This window comes from Cynocephalus volans, chromosome 12, assembly GCF_027409185.1.
Source record: "Cynocephalus volans isolate mCynVol1 chromosome 12, mCynVol1.pri, whole genome shotgun sequence".
NCBI classification, from domain to species: domain Eukaryota; kingdom Metazoa; phylum Chordata; class Mammalia; order Dermoptera; family Cynocephalidae; genus Cynocephalus; species Cynocephalus volans.
In genome coordinates, this window is record NC_084471.1 from 85,413,543 (window position 1) to 85,431,140 (window position 17,598).

At 33.9% G+C, this 17,598-nt stretch overlaps 1 protein-coding gene across 1 annotated transcript in view; it reads right to left on the reverse strand.

Moving 5' to 3' along the window:
• The window catches only part of CCDC91 (coiled-coil domain containing 91), a 367,928-nt gene that overhangs the window by 61,722 nt on the left and 288,608 nt on the right, over window positions 1-17,598 (reverse strand). Inside the window, exon 12 of the mRNA XM_063075363.1 lies at window positions 6,333-6,446. Within this exon, the coding sequence (XP_062931433.1) occupies window positions 6,333-6,446 (114 nt within the window). The remainder of the gene's footprint in view (window positions 1-6,332; window positions 6,447-17,598) is intronic.

Genomic DNA, 17,598 nt, shown 5'->3' on the forward strand with positions numbered 1-17,598 from the left:
TCAATTTGTTTATTATTATGCCAATTTCACCTGAAATAGGTGAAATTTTACAAATTTGGAATGTAAATTTCTGATGGTTGGAATTAAAATACAGGTTATGCAGAGTAGGCTAAATAAATTCCCTCTGGCATCGAAAAATGAGGTACAACTGAAAGCATATGCAACAACTAAATGTGAGGGCATATTACTCATTTAATATGTTTTGGTCAGATAAAAGCATTTTCAAATATGAGACCCAAATCACAAGTTACAAGGGCAGATGCTCTAGACAGCAGATGCTGAATCTTGCATATACAATTATAGATCCTACCCCAGGTTGAATAGAAGAAAAACTAATTAATTAGGATGACAATGGAGCAGGAGGCTGGGGAATGTTAGAAAAGTGACATTTTTCTGTACTAATGTATAAGTAATGTATAAAATAACTATATATAATAATGTACTATGATATTGTTTATCAGTTGTCAAGGAAAATGTTACTCATAGTCTCAAGAGAATTTTAGAACTGTAAGAGACATGAGAGACCTGCTATATATAATATATATAATATATAACATATAATACATATTATATAATATATAATATAGACCTTGTATATTATTAAAATGAGAAAAATAAGGTACCACAAGATATCAAAAACTTGCCTTTAAATCAATTTACTGCAAAACTGGTCAGGTACTAAAGAAAATTCATTTTGGCTAAATATTACCTTTTAGAAGTCTGAGATGCAAACACCCAAGAATACTGAAGCAAAACTGTAGAGAATCTTTTCATAATTAAGAAATTCTGACAATGCCTTGACCACAAAACCTTTGAAGTGAAGACAGTTGTTCCTTATTCCTCTCTAAAAATCTAAATTAAACAAATCCTCTAAAGTGAAGGTTATTTTCCTGGAGGTGATTTAGAAAAGGCCATAATTCTGGTTTTTGAGAGGAAAAAAAAATAATCTTTTATTACATTTGGATGAGATTTTATTTTTTAGGAATCACTGCTTGGCTGTGAGTAGTTGTTGCTTGCTGAATGTTATTCACACTTCCTCTCTCACAGCAAGCTCATGTGTAATAGTCTTACCTTGTGGGATGGGTTGGGCCCCACTCTAATCCAAAGGCCATAGGTCATTATAAACCACAAATTCTTCCTCCCTAGAGAAGTATCAAGGATGTGGGCTTTCCTAACTCATTTTTCTACAATCTCCTTTATATAAAATAAAGATTATAGCACTAATGGTCAGGTCTGATATATGATGATACCTTACCTCGCAATTAAATATGAAGAGAGAAATCTTTTCTAGAATAGAACCTAAGGGATTTCAACTGTCTATACTGAGGCATAATAAAAGAATAAAAATTTTAAAGGACTAAGAGGAAGAAATTTTCGCCTTAAGATGATTTTGATGACATAGAATAGGCATTGACAAGCATTTTTCTGCAAAGAACCAGATGATAAATATTTTAGGTTAAATGCCCTGATAGTCTCTCTCAACTACTCAATTCTGCCATTGTAGCATGTAACCAGCCAGTGGACAATACATAAATGAATGGATGTTGCTGTGTGTTCCAATAAAACTTTATTTACAAAAAGGGAAGCAGGCCAGATTTGACCCATGGGCTGTAGTTTGCTATCCCTGATCTAGAATTTATAGTAATTCAGCAGAGTTTGAAACCAAAATTTTAATTTTAATAAAATATAGTATGGCTTTTCAATGTATATCACTATACTTGCATGTACCTAGTGGATTCTCAGACAAATTAGCTATATTTTTGAATCTTTTTAAGTTTTCCTGTTTGCCTTTTCTTCTCTGTTATAGAAATTATAGTGGAGATGTCTAAATCCATTAAACAATTAGACAATTTCTATCAAATATTATGAAAAATTTATTAGAGGTGAGGCTGTAAAACATTAGTTTTTCAATTCCATACTAAATTTGTGAATTCAGTGTAATTTTTTTTTTCCCCTTGGGCTGAGCAAGTTAGATTTTACAGAGAAAACTTTTAAAAGACTATTAGGTAAAAAACTCACAAAAAAGGCATTTTATCACTGGAACCGATTCATCATTAATTTGAATTATTTTTCTGATTGATTATTTAAAAAGCTCTCCTTATTTGGATATTTTGATTACATAGTAACTTTGGTTATGACTATGATTTGGACTAATAGTACAAGTACTATGTATATGTCTTAATAAATAACTTAGGATAAAATTTGAGCATAAATTATGATTCACCTAATTTGTATATGTATAGGTAGCCCCTTTGTTTTGTCTAAGATATTTAGAGAAATAGTGGGTATTTACAAAGTTAGTGACAGTCCTATTGATTGTACACATAAAAATTGGTAAGTGGCATTTAAAATTAAAACTGCATTCTCAGTATAATTCTAATTTTAATTCTAGTATAGTTCTTATTCTGAGTATAACTGATATTTAACAAGATTGGATAACCGATTAAAAACTTGTTGATTTCAGATACACAGAGAAAGCTATGCTATCTTCTATGGAGACTGTGATTCCACTACATTTTATACTGTAGGTTAATTTGTAAGTTATTTGAAAACTTAAGCATTTTGAATTTTTCATTCTCTGTTCCTCTGTCCTTTACAAGTAAAAGACTGAAGAAAAACACGCAGGGAAAAAAGTCTTTATTTCAAACTTTTAGTGAATTTGGTAAGAGAATGACAATGTCAAAGAAATTGTTTAGGACAAAAGACCTATAAAGACAGGACCTAAAGCAACACTGAACTTCTCCCTTCAAAGATTTTTGAAAATTTTAAGAGAGGAGGAAGATTATTTCACAGACTGGAATGTAAGCCCAGTCAGAACCACAAGGCTTTTGAGGTGTCTAATGCTGAAAATCTCAAGTTGACTCTAGTTAAAAAAAAAAAGAAAAAGAAAAGCTGGAGAGGGGAAAGGAAAATTTTTGTTCTGGAAATGTGTTCTTTTCTGATGCAAATAGAAATCCATCTTCCAAAAGAAGTACAGATGCATTTCCCTAATTTTCCCTTTTGGAAAGAGACACAAAGATTATGAATTTGCTAAAAAACTTCAGTTTCTTCTAAGTATTAGTGTGTAAGTTCTGAGATGCCTTTGTGTGTTTGTGTGTGTGTGTGTGTGTGTGTGTGTGAGAGAGAGAGAGAGAAAGAGAGAAAATTTTTCCAAGCCTCAAATATTCATAATAATTAAGCTGAAACACTGAAATATATTTTTAGAAAGAAGAAGAAAATAGAGAATCTTAATTTTTCAAATTACATAAAAAAGAGGTCTAGTAATTAGTTGGTGTTTTCATTTCACATATTTTATCTACTTTCCTTTTTTTTAAATAGCTTTTCTGTTTGTAGAGAGAGAAGCATTCCACAATATGTGTTATTAATAAAACTCAGAAATCCCAAAGTGGAAGTAATACATTTCCTATTAGAATACTGAATAAATCAGTTTTAATCTTCTGTGAATTAGTAACCAGGAGTAGAATAAAATTTTAGAATTCACACTGTCAACTTCAGAGAAACAGAATGCCAAACACTAATCTGAAGGTACATTTTTAATTAGCAAAAATAATGCTACTAGTAGTTTCTGTTTTGTTTAAATAATGTGGTAAACATGATAATTATTATAGCACATACTTATTGAGTTCTTACTATAGCTTTTCTATTTTATTATATGTTTTAACTCATAACAACTCTATAAGGTAGATATTAAATTTATTCTCCTTAACATATAGGAAACAAGCATAGAGAAGTGGAACTTTGATGCAAATGGAAACTAACGGTGTTATGATTTTGTTGTTGCTTTTATTAAATTAATATCTCTATATGTGATAACTGGTTTACCTGACTAATACAAATGAATACTCGTCCTTTAATGTGATTTACAAGAACACACAGATTAAATGGCAGAATTCATTATCAGTTCTCTTCAAGAGTTAATTTACCTCACACAGGTACCAGACAACTCTTAAAAAGGCATCTCTTATTCTTATTTTAAGCATTTCTTATGGTAGCCGCATACCTCCTTTTGATGAGAAATAATATGATTTTTAAAATTCTTTTTCTTTAAGAAAAATCTTCCATGTTGATCAAAGAAATATTAGGTCAAAATGATCTTATGAATGGGTTTGCTTTGCTCTATAATCTCTTGTCCAGATTTAGAGCTCAAATAAGGATTGGCTATACACTATTAAGAAAATATTTTAAAAATGTAAATGTCCACTGGCAGATGAACGGATGAAGAAAATGTGGTATATAGATGCAACAGGATACCACTGAGCATTAAAAAAGAAGGAAATTCTGTAATATGCAATAAACATGGACAAACCTTGAGGGCATTAGGCTAAGTGAAATGAGCCAGTTATGGAAAGACCTATGATTCCTCTTACATGAAGTATCTAAAATAGTTAAATTCATAGACTCAAAGAGTGGAAAGAGGGATACCAGGGGCTCGGGAGAGGGGGAACTGGTGAGCTCCTAATTGATGGCATAAAGTTTCAGTCAACCAAGATGAATAAGCCCTCGAGATCTGTTGTAGAACATTGTACCTATAGTCAATGACAATGTATTGTACATTTAAAAATTTTGTTGAGAGTAGATTTCATGTTAAGCATTCTTACCAAAATGAAATGAAATGAAATAAATCATTAAAAAGAGAAAAGATGGTAAAAAGGATATACCCATAAGAAGTCTTGAATTTATTTCAAATCTAAATTCTTACACTATCGCAATCCCTCTGTGCATGTGGAAAATATCTATAATTTCTTTGCTGCATTACAACTTTCAAAGTAGATTATTTAAAATAAACTCTTTGGGGGTACATATGAAAATAGGAATTTTCTGAGAACACATTACTCCCTGAAAAGCTAATTGACTGTTTTTGGCTCAGAATTATCTCTTCAGAAGGTTAGGCATCTATAAGGAATTTGTTTGGGTGAAAATTCTTCTAAAAATACCCTGAGAATGAATAAAGATTTAATCACACATAAAATGCTTCTTCAAACAGTTAATTTATCTGGAAAGACAACTTAGCAATTTTTTCCTCTCGTGACAAATTCTCCTTTGTTGAAACCTAATGGTAGCCATTGAGGGGTGGGAATTTTCTTTGTATCACACCAAATTTGACTTCAGGCTAAGAGGGTAGAACTCAAGTGGTGTCATGAAGTTTTGTTACACTTCTCCTCTACTATTTAACTGCCAACTGCAGGATAATATCCTACACTTTCTACATATTTTACCATTTTCTCCACCAATTAATTATGTTTAGATGTTGCATGTCAAATTTCCTCATACACACTGTTTTATTTATATGTTTGTTATATAACACTTGATACATGTTATATGTTTATAATATATTGTATATGTACATATGTAATATAATACGGAAATTATATATAATATAAAACATACTAAATGTATAAATTAAACACTAAAATGTGTGTGAGAAATTTTATTACCTAATTTATCATATAATACTCGTTTATGACAGAGAAAATGACATTAAATATCTCATCTTAAAGTGTTTTTTATCTTGTCTATTACTTAAGAAGACTAAACATTTGTTGAAAAGACAAGTTTGATCCATTATTTTCAGCTTCTGCTCAGACCCACATAATAAAACCACATTGTACTGAAATACCTATTTGGCAAAGCTTCAATATGCATTCTGAATTCTCTCAAGTATATTCTGAGTTATGATTTTGAAATAAGACTATGGTAGACGAGGCTTTACTTGCTAACTCTAATAAAGTCCATTAGAAACGCAGTGGTGTTAACATAGTCAGAAAGCTAAAATGGTACAAACTAATTTCTATCAATATTATAAGAAATTAACAAATGTATAGAAAAAAAATCTAGAACTCTTTACTATCCTCTTTTCATGAGGGTAAAGTTAAATTAGAAATGCTAAATAGTCATTTCTAGGAGTCTAGCAAGAAATTATTCACTGTTGGTTTTTGTTGACAGATGGGATTTATGCTTATAGACATAATTATTAGAATATGTAACTATATCAGAAAAATAACCTTAGAGGGATATTCCTAAATTAGATGACAGAGGACATTTTAAATATTTTAGATTATTTATTTTTGGCAGCTGGTTGGAATGGGGATCCAAACTGTTGACCTTGGTGTTACCAACACCATACTCTAACCAAATGAGCTAACCGGCCAGTTCCCCACCCCGCCTTTTTATTTTCTAGGTATGGGGATTTGAACCTCTGACTTTGGTGCTATCAGCTCCATGCTATACCAAGTGAGCTAACTGGCCAGCCTAAATATTTTTAAATTTCATGTATGAAAGCCACTGCTTGAGTTTTTGGAAGTACAAATGAAAACTCTTCAGGAAATACTTACCCTTTTCTGTTCCTTTACATACTCGATCAATTCATCTCTTGTTCTTTTCACCGCCTCTTCCACAGCCTTTTCACTCCGCTTCTGCTCTTCTATTATTGCTTCCTTAACAGTTTCCTGTTTGTGGGAGGAGGAAAAAAAGTCAGGGACATATATAACATTGTGACATATTTGTGTCCATTTTATATAAAGATCCTCTTCAATGGGTTGGAGCTCATTCTGTTCGTAGCACATCTCTAAATAGCAATAAGAATTTACAAAACCTTTCGGGATCTGTTAGAGATTTTATAGAACTTCTTTTCCTAAATTGAGTGAAAAGGAAAGAAATGGAATAAGCCATTTATTGCCGGGAGCGCCTGACAGACTCCAATGGCTTCCTTACCAACCTTTCATTTGATGTTTACATGATTGATTGCCTTCCTGTACTTTGCACTATCCACATTAGACTTCCAACTTGTGTTTATTCTTCCAAGAACACCCTAATGCTCTAGCTGTTTTATTCACGTTTAATTTTGCCATCATACAATAATCAAGTGTGGTCTGGGTGGGAAGATTTACAGCTAGTTTGGTCCTCCTGCCAGGTTAAGATGTTAAGAGCTGGACACCATGAATAAGAGGTAAAAATTCCACCCTGTGTGCTAATATTTGAAATGAGAGATGTACAGAGGAAAGTGTACTCCCAATAACATACTCCCCATGTTATTGAAATAGTAATCAGGTACTTAGGAGGTTTCAGAATTGCAGATAAAGAAAAAGAAGGCTAAAATTCTGAAAAAGAAATACAATCCTTCTCAAACAGCAATTTTTGCTTAAAAAGTGTTTCATGGATTGGAATGGATTGGAATGAATGACACAAGGCAAAATTCATTAACTTCCATTTATTTATACAGGTGCCATATTTTTTTTTTCTTTTTCTTTATTGGATGGCAAGGCAATCAATTAGAAAATGCCTTGAAGTTTCTCAAAATATTTTCTTCATTCATTTTTGATTCTTGAGGGCTCTTCACTTTGTGGTGTGTGCATATGTTTTCACTTAGTTTTTCTCTTTAAAAATACATTAATTCTGTAATGAAGAGTATGAATATTCACAGCATGTGGTAAACTAAAAGTATAAATGGCTTCACATTCTTATGTTAATTTAACAGTTTCAGACATTATTTTTGACTTTTCAGTATGGAGGATAAGGAATTTGCCTTATTTTTTAGAACCACTCCAAAACCTAAGTCATAGACATTTTTAGCCCCTCTTTCTTCCCATGTTAGATAGTTTTATAGTCAATATATCAGTTTTTGCTGTATCACAACTTTAAAATTTAGTGGATTAAAACCACAACCATTTACTTAGATCAAGGATCAGCAAACTACCACTAAGGAATCAAATCTTGTCTGTTGCCTGTTTCTGTAGAACCCACCAGATAAGAATGGTTTTTACATTTTTAAATGGTTGGGAAAAAGAATAATGTTTCATGACATGAAAATTATATAAAATTCAAGCTCCATTTTCCATAAATAAAATTCAATTGGACCACAGTCACATAGATTGTTTTACAAATTGTCTATGGCTGCTTTGGCACTACAATGGCAGAGATGAGTATTTGCAACAGAGATCAAACGTGGTGCTCTCATCCATTCACACTGCTGTTTGGTGCATTACAAATGGCAGTGGTAAGGTTACAATTTGACTGCATTTGAGTGCCATTAATATTGCCATGCTGTAACATTATTATCATTTTCTATTCTATTGCATGTCATACCAAAATGGGAAAAGACTTTGTTGCTCTTTTAAGGAACAGTGGAATGTTGATTATTTTGTATTGAATTAGATGTCAAAAAATGGTGGCTATTATGCAATGAGACTATAACTGTACTAAAAGTAAATAACATATGTCATTTTATCAAACTAAGCATTCATCACATTAGTTCCAAGTACCAGGAAAGCAATAGTCAGAAAAATTACAGAATTTAAAATGAAATACCACAAGACAGCAGAATTTTTACACACACACATACACACACACATGCACACACACACACAGACTGCAACCAAATTGTTTCTGAGTGGATTTGTTAGTCACGCAAGAAAAGCCATTTACTGATGGTGAACTTTAAAAATTGTGTTTAATTAAAGTTGCCTCATAAATTTGTTATTTAAACAAGAAAATAAACTTGTTTGAATCTAATGGCCTTTTGGTGAGAATAGCTGCTTGAAGAGATGAGAGCATTGGTAGCAAAATCAATAGTCAATTAAAAAACAAGGTAAATAATTCTGAGTGACTTTTCTTGGCTCATCATGAGTCAGATGTGACTAATGTTGCTCAATTGTTGAATTATTTATTTCAGAAATCAATGCCGAGTTTGAAATGATTAAAGACTTAGGCTCTATGAATAGTCTAAATGGAACAACTATAGGTAAGAACCTTTCCAGAAGAGTTGAGCAGCACTAATTCAGTACAATCTAAGATGTGGTACAACTGATGCTAGTGAAAATATGTGTGGAACAAAAGGCTTAATTGGATAAATGTATAAGTCTTGTGAAATGATAAATTATTTAAAACTCATGGTTATTCATCAGCAAGGATTTTGAGGAAAATATTTGAATCTATTACTTGTTACTGAACGAGTAGAGTCAACTTCCTTTGTATGGATTAAACCATCATCACTTCCATTTTTGTCAGAAATTGAAGCTCAATATCGTGACTTGTCATACCAGATAGCAGTCCAATGGCTTAGCAGTGGTAAAATTTTGCTGTGATTGTTTTTGAGCTCAGCGATGAGACTGAAACTTTTCTGAACAAGAGGAACCATCCTTAACCACAATTATCAAACAATAAATGGCTTTAGAAATTAGTTTTTGTTGCAGACTAGATGTTTCTTAATGAATTCAATTGAAAATTACAAGGCAAAACAACACTTACATGCAAGAATTATACTGCAAATTTAGATATCTGAACTACAATCAAACAACATTGTTTGAATCATAGGTAAAGTTCAGCTGCTTTATACACTTCCTGTGCATCAACAATTAAAAAAAAAGGTTTCCATTTCTACACAAAAATAGTTTGGAGCTCAAACTATAGTTCCAGAAGTGTTTTTCAGACATACATGCAAGTGCAAAGGAACTTTACATTTTTCAAAATTCATTTATGGTACAATTGAGAAGGTTTCATCTAACCTTCAATTAATCTGAACTGTAATGACATGATATAAATGGAAAATGTTAAATGAACCTAATAGAATTCTATAAATGCCTCTCAAGAGGCAAATTTACTCAGTAAAATCATATGCTCACTCATTGATATCAATACTTGGCAGTACCTACCTTTGTAAAAAGACAATTTTAAAGAGAAAACAAGTAGAATTTCATTACAGATCAGCATTAACAAATGAGCATTTGCAATCAACTTTGACGACAGGGATAACTAACTTTGAATCACAATAAAGCAAAATCTTATCTCCCAAGAGAGAATTCTATTTCTTTCATTAGAACCATATTATAAAAAACTATACTGTATTATTACTATATTTTGAATTTCATCAATAAAAAATTGTGAGTAGTTTTTTTTTTTTTCTTATTATATAAGCACCTTCATAATATTCTCAATTTAGCCACTTGGCCAACAAACAGCCTTAAATATTTACTATCTGGCTTTTTACATCAAAAGATTTGCTGATCCCTGATTTAGGTCATGATTCTACAAGTTAGCTTTCTGGGATGGCTCAGCTGTGCAGTTCTTTTGATCTTGGCTGGGCTCTCCTGCGTATCTGTAATCAGCTGCTGGGTCTAATGTGGCTGGCAATTACTAGAATGGCCTCAGGTGGGAGGGCTTGTCTCTCTTTCTGAGGTCTCTCATTCTCCATAAGACTAGATCAGGATTTGTCACACAGATGTTGGATAGAGGTTCAAAGCAAAGAGTGAAAACATGGAAGGCTTCTATGGATTCCTTCTTCTTGGTTTATCCTTTGCTTTTGTAGAGTACCTACGCTAAGAGATTCCTGAATAAAAGTACATGGGAAGTAGAAGTTTTGATATCTGGTTTGTCTGAAAAATATCTTTATTCTACCCTCACACCTAATTAATAGTTTGGCCAAGTGTGGATTTCCAGGTTGAAAATTTCTGTAGACTTATAAAGGTTGTTGAGAAGTCTGGTTACATTCTGATTTCTCATCATTTGCATATTGGTTTTCCCCCTTTAAGAGAAATTTTATGTATCTGGTCGCTTTCTCAAAAATTTAATGATAAACTCTAGTTATAGTTCTATCTAGAAACTCATATCTTACAATCTAGAAATTAACATTTTTTAATTCCAGATTTACTTTAATAATGAGATAAAAATATAGTATTATAATTTCCTGAATTCTATTCCTGTTTTTATTTTTCAAAATCCTATTATTCAGCTGAGGAACCTCCCGAACTGACTGCCTAATTTTTTTGGTCTTTTTACTCCTATTTTCCATTTCTTTGTATTTTTACATTCTTTTCTCTGGAAGACTTCTACACTTTATCATCTTTTTTTCTTATTTACTATATCTTAAATACCTTAAAATTCTAGTTTTGTTCATAGATGAAAAAATCTCTTACCTCTGAGGAAATTATTGATAGTTTTTAAAAACTTTTTATATCTCCACAAAATCTTTGTTTTGTTCTCTGCTTTTCATGAGAAGTTATCTTCGTACTTGACTATGAACATGTTTGCTCATGTTTAAAGAGCACAGCGCTGAAAAGCTGAGTAACATCTCTGTGCTCACAGTTGTGGTTTATGGACTGTGATCTTAATAGCAGAGTAATTTGGCTGGGTCGTTTCCTTGGGGCAATTTCTGATACCAATATATTTAGGTCTTTTTTTCATTGAAAAGAATTTTCCAATTTCCTGTCTGGTTGTCAGCATTTTGAGAGCAGGGATGGGAAAACAGGCTAAGGTTCTCAATAACTAGCATAAAAATTTTCACCAATGCTTTCTCTTAACCCCATTTTCAGTACAGGGCCTATACTTTCAACTGTGCTTAGTGATTCTTGGTCCAGAGATCTTTCATTTTGTTTTTTTCCAATTTTCTGTCAGGTTTGGAGAAGAGGACTTGGGGTTCTTTTCAAACTCTCCTTCTGTTTGCCACCTCATCTTCATTCCTACTTCCAGAGGTGTCTAGTGCCGCCAACTAGTAAGCCTAGCAGAGTTTCTACAATGTATATTTGTCATCTTCTCAGTCATCTCCACTTGTAAACTAGGATTTCATTTCAGTAAAGTTTCATTTCAGTGGGGTTTCAGGAAGGCGAAGATAAGAATGAGTATTCTGTATGCACTTTTTAACTAGATGTGTGTTTGAAAAAAAAATTAAATTTTTATTTTGAAATAATTTTAGATTTATAGGAAAATTGCAAAAATAGTATGAGTTTCCATTTACCTTTCATCCAGCTTCCCCTAACATCTGACATAATTATGGTACATTAATCAAGCTAAGAATTTAACACTATATAATATTAAATTGATTACAGATTTTATTTGTATTTCACCAGTTTTTCCTCTAATATCTTTTTTCTGTTCCAGGATCAATCCGGGGTAAAACACTGCATTTAGACATCGTTTATTACTAGTCTCCTCCAATCCGTGACAGTTTTTCAGTCTTTATTTATCATGACATAGGCACTTTTGAAGAGTATTTTTCACGTATTTTGTAGAAATTTGAATTTGTCCCTGTTTTTCCTCATGATTTCGTTGGAATTGTGGATTTTGTGGAAGAAAAGCATAGAGAAGGAGCGTGCTTCTAATTATGTGATATCAGGGGGTACAGGGCACTAACATAACACTTGTGATGCTGACACTAATCATTTTGTTCAACTGGTATCTACCAGGTTTCTTTAGTGTAAAGTTAACATTTTTTCCCTTTCTATAACCTATTCTTTAGATACAAATAACTAAGTCCAGCCAAAATTCTAGGGAAGGTAGTTCAACTTCTATCTACAGAGGGATATTTTGTATTATTTTATTTTATTTTTATTTTTATTTTTTATTTATTTATTTTAAAAACATATTTAAGGTTTTTTTGAAACTTTCCAAAATTATCTATTTTTTTAAAAAATTTCATTTTGTCGATATACATTGTGGTTGATTATTGTTGCCCCTTACCAAAACCTCCCTCCCCCCTCCCTCTCCTCCCGCCCCCCCCAACAACGTCCTTTCTGTTTGCTTGTCGTATCAACTTCAAGTAATTGTACTTGTTATATCTTCTCCCCCCCCCCCCCGGTTATTTATTTGTGTGTGTGTGTGTTTGTGTGTGTGTGTGTGTGTGTGTGTGAATTTATATATTACTTTTTGGCTCCCACCAATAAGTGAGAACATGTGATATTTCTCTTTCTGTGTCTGACTTGTTTCACTTAATATAATTCCCTCAAGGTCCACCCATGTCATTGCAAATGGCAGTATTTCATTCGTTTTTATAGCTGAGTAGTATTCCATTGTGTAGATGTACCACATTTTCCACATCCACTCATCCGATGATGGACATTTGGGCTGGTTCCAACTCTTGGCTATTGTAAAGAGTGCTGCGATGAACATGGGGGAACAGGTATACCTTCGACTTGATGATTTCCATTCCTCTGGGTATATTCCCAGCAGTGGGATAGCTGGGTCAAATGGTAAATCTATCTGCAATTGTTTGAGGAACCTCCATACCATTTTCCATAGAGGCTGCACCATTTTGCAGTCCCACCAACAATGTATGAGAGTTCCTTTTTCTCCGCAACCTCACCAGCATTTATTGTTCAGAGTCTTTAGGATTTTAGCCATCCTAACTGGGGTTAGATGGTATCTCAATGTGGTTTTGATTTGCATTTCCCGGATGCTGAGTGATGTTGAGCATTTTTTCATATGTCTGTTGGTCATTTGTATATCTTCCTTAGAGAAATGCCTACTTAGCTCTTTTGTCCATTTTTTAATTGGATTGCTTGTTTTTTTCTTGTAAAGTTGTTTGAGTTCTTTATATATTCTGGATATTAATCCTCTGTCAGATGTATATTTTGCAAATATTTTCTCCCACTCTGTTGGTTGTCTTTTAACTCTGTTAATTGTTACTTTTGCTGTGCAGAAGCTCTTTAGTTTAATATAATCCCATTTGTTTATTCTTCCTTTGGTTGCCCGTGCTTTTGGGGTCATATTCATGAAGTCTGTGTCCAGTCCTCTTTCCTGAAGTGTTTCTCCTATGTTTTCTTTAAGAAGTGTTATTGTTTCAGGGTGTATATTTAAATCCTTAATCCATTTTGAGTTGATTTTAGTATATGGTGAGAAGTATGGGTCTAGTTTCATTCTCCTGCATATGGACATCCAGTTATCCCAGCACCATTTGCTGAAGAGGCAGTCCCTTCCCCAGTGAATAGGCTTGGTGCCTTTGTCAAAGATCAGATGGCAGTAAGTATGTGGATTGATTTCTGGATTCTCTATTCTATTCCATTGATCAGTGTGTCTGTTTTTATGCCAGTACCGTACTGTTTTGGTTACTATAGCTTTGTAGTATAGCTTAAAGTCAGGTAGTGTTATGCCTCCAGCTTTATTTTTTTTGCTCAGCATTGCTTTGGCTACGTGTGGTCTTTTATGATTCCATATAAATGTCTGGATAGTTCTTTCCATTTCTGAGAAAAATGTCTTTGGAATTTTGATGGGGATTGCATTGAATTTGTATATCACTTTGGGTAGTATGGACATTTTCACTATGTTGATTCTTCCAATCCAAGAGCATGGGATATCTTTCCATCTTCTCGTATCCTCTCTAATTTCTCTCAGCAGTGGTTTGTAGTTCTCATTATAGAGATTTTTCACCTCCTTGGTTAACTCAATTCCTAAGTATGTAATTTTTTTGGTGGCTATTGTAAATGGGCAGGCTTTCTTGATTTCTCGTTCTGCATGTTCACTATTGGAGAAAAGAAATGCTACTGATTTTTGCGTGTTGATTTTGTATCCTGCTACTGTGCTGAAATCATTTATCAATTCCAACAGTGTTTTTGTAGAGGTTTTAGGCTGTTCGATATATAGGATCATGTCATCTGCAAACAGGGACAGTTTGACTTCATCTTTTCCAATCTGGATGTCCTTTATTTCCTTCTCTTCTCTGATTACTCTGGCTAGTACTTCCACTATGTTGAATAGGAGTGGTGAGAGTGGGCATACTTGTCTAGTTCCTGTTCTTAAAGGGAAAGCTTTCAGCTTTTCCCCATTCAGGATGATATTGGCAGTGGGTCTGTCATATATGGCTTTAATTATGTTGAGATACTTTCCCTCTATACCTAACTGTTTCAATCTTTTGGAATAGTTTGTAAAGAATCGGTGTCAATTCCTCTTTGAATGTTTGGTAAAATTCTGCTGTGAATCCATCTGGTCCTGGGCTTTTCTTTGTTGGGAGCCTTCTGATAACAGCTTCAATCTCCTTTATTGTTATTGGTCTGTTCAAATTTTCTACGTCTTCACGGTTCAGTTTTGGGAGCTTGTGTGTGTCCAGAAATTTATCCATTTCCTCCAGATTTTCAAATTTGTTGGCGTATAGTTGTTTATAGTAGTCTCGAATGATTCCTTGTATTTCCGATGAATCAGTTGTAGTATCGCCTTTTTCAATTCTAATTTTTGTTCTTTGAGTCTTCTCTCTTCTTTTTTTTGTTAGCCATGCTAATGGTTTGTCAATTTTATTTATCTTTTCAAAAAACCAACTTTTTGATTCGTTGATCTTTTGAATTGTTTTTTGGTTTTCAATTTCATTTAGTTCTGCTCTGATCTTAATGATTTCTGTCCTTCTGCTAACTTTAGGTTTGGATTGGTCTTGTTTTTCTAGTTCTTTAAGGTGAAGTGTTAGGTTGTTCACTTGCCATCTTTCCATTCTTCTGAGGAGAGCATTTAATGCAATAAATTTCCCCCTCAATACTGCTTTTGCAGTATCCCACAGGTTTTGGTATGAAGTATCATTGTTTTCATTAGTTTCAATAAAATTTTTGATTTCCTGCTTGATTTCTTCTTGGACCTATATGTCATTAACTAGAATGCTGTTTAATTTCCATGTGTTTGTATAGTTTCCAGAGTTTCATTTGTTATTAATTTCTAGTTTTAGTCCATTGTGGTCTGAGAAAATACATGGGATAATTCCAATTTTTTTGAATTTATTGAGACTTGATTTGTGACCTAATATGTGATCTATCCTGGAGAATGATCCATGTGCTGATGAGAAGAATGAATATTCCGAGGTAGTTGGATGGAATGTTCTGTAGATAACTGCCAATTCCAATTGGTCTAGAGTCTTGTTTAGATCTTGTGTTTCTCTACTGATTCTTTGCCTAGATGATCTGTCTAATATTGACAGTGGGGTGTTCAGGTCCCCTGCTATTATGGTATTAGGGTCTATTTCCTTCTTTAGTTCTAACAGAGTTTGTTTTATAAATCTGGCTGCTCCAACATTGGGTGTGTACATATTTATGATTGTTATGTCTTCTTGATGGATCAGTCCTTTTATCATTAAGTAGTGTCCCTCATTGTCTCTTTTTCTGGTTTTTAGTTTAAAGTCTATTTTGTCAGATATAAGAATAGCTACTCCAGCTCGTTTTTCTTTTCTGTTTGCACGGTAAATCTTTTTCCATCCTTTCACTCTCAGCCTATGTGAATCTTTATGGGTGAGGTGGGTCTCTTGTAGGCAGCATATAGTTGGGTCCTCCTTTTTAATCCAGTCATCTAGTCTGTGTCTTTTGATTGGGGAATTTAAGCCTTTTACAGTAAGAGTTGTTATTGAAAGGTGTTCATTTATTCCTAGCATTTTATTGGTTGTTTGGTTGTCTTAGGTGTCTTTTGTTCCTTGCTTTCTGATTTACTGTTTGGTTTCTGTGTTTCTTGGTTCCTTAGGTTGTAGATACCATTTTTGTTTGTTTGTTTTCTCTTCATGAATGCCATTTTTATTATACTAGTGGGTTTTGATTTTTCTTGGGCTTTTATGGCAGTGGTAGTTATTTTTCAGGAACCAAACCCAGTACTCCCTTGAGGATTTCTTGTAAGGATGGTCGTGTGGTAGTGAACTCCCGCAGTTTTTGTTTGTCTGAGAAATATACTATTTGCCCTTCATTTCGGAAGGATAGCCTTGCAGGGTTGAGTATTCTTGGCTGGCAATCTTTGTCTTTTAGTATTTTGAATATATCAACCCATTCCTTTCTAGCTTTTACGGTTTGTGATGAAAAGTCTGATGTTAGCCTGATTGGGGCTCCCTTATAGGTGATTTGATGCTTCTCTCTTGCAGCTTTTAAGATTCTCTCTTTGTCTCTGAGTTTTGCCAATTTGACTATAACATGTCTTGGAGAAGGCCTTTTTGGGTTGAATAGGTTTGGAGATCGTTGAGCTTCCTGGATCTGAAGATCTGTGATTTTTCCTATACCTGGGAAGTTTTCTGCCACTATTTTGCTGAATATGTTTTCAATGCAATCTCTGTTTTCCTCCCCTTCTGGAATACCCACGACTCGGATATTTGAGCGCTTAAGGTTGTCTGATATCTCTTGCAGATTTTCTTCAATGTCTTTGATTCTTTTTTCTTTCTTTTGTCTGCTGTGTTATTTCAAACAGCCCATCTTCAAGTTCAGAGGTTCTCTCTTCAACTTCAATAAGCCTGCTGGTTAAACTCTCTGTTGTGTTTTTTATTTCGCTGAATAACTTCTTCAGTTCGGCAAGTTCTGCTACATTTTTTTTCAGGACATTGATTTCCTTGTACATTTCCTCTTTCAGGTCCTGTATACTTTTCCTCGTTTCATCATGATGTCTAGCTGAGTTTTCTTGTATCTCATTCAGTTTCCTTAGAATTATCACTCGAAATTCCTTGTCAGTCATTTCAAGGGCTTCTTGTTCTATAGGATCTAGAGTTTGAGATTTATTAACTTTTGGTGGTGTACTTTCTTGATTTTTTGTATTTCTGGATCTTTTTTTTGATGTTTATTCATTGTGGCAGGGGGTTTCACAGTCCACTGGTTTGAGAGTATTGACTAAATGAGATGTTGCTGTGGTTGCCAATTTGGTATGGCTACCTCCGTGTCTGCTCAGTTGGCCTCTAGTGCCTTGTGTGTGTGGTTGCCTTAGGTCTTGGGCCTCTCCAGGAGGCCACCTCTCTGGTCAGCCTGGACTCTGCTGGGCTGCTGGATCACGGGGCAGTACCGCAGGGTGTGGGGTCTCTGCTGAGCTTCCACTTCCCGTGCAGGACTTCTCCCTGTTCTGTGCACACTAGGCTGGGCTGCTGGATCTCGCAGTGGCGGCCCCGCTGGGTGTGTGTTT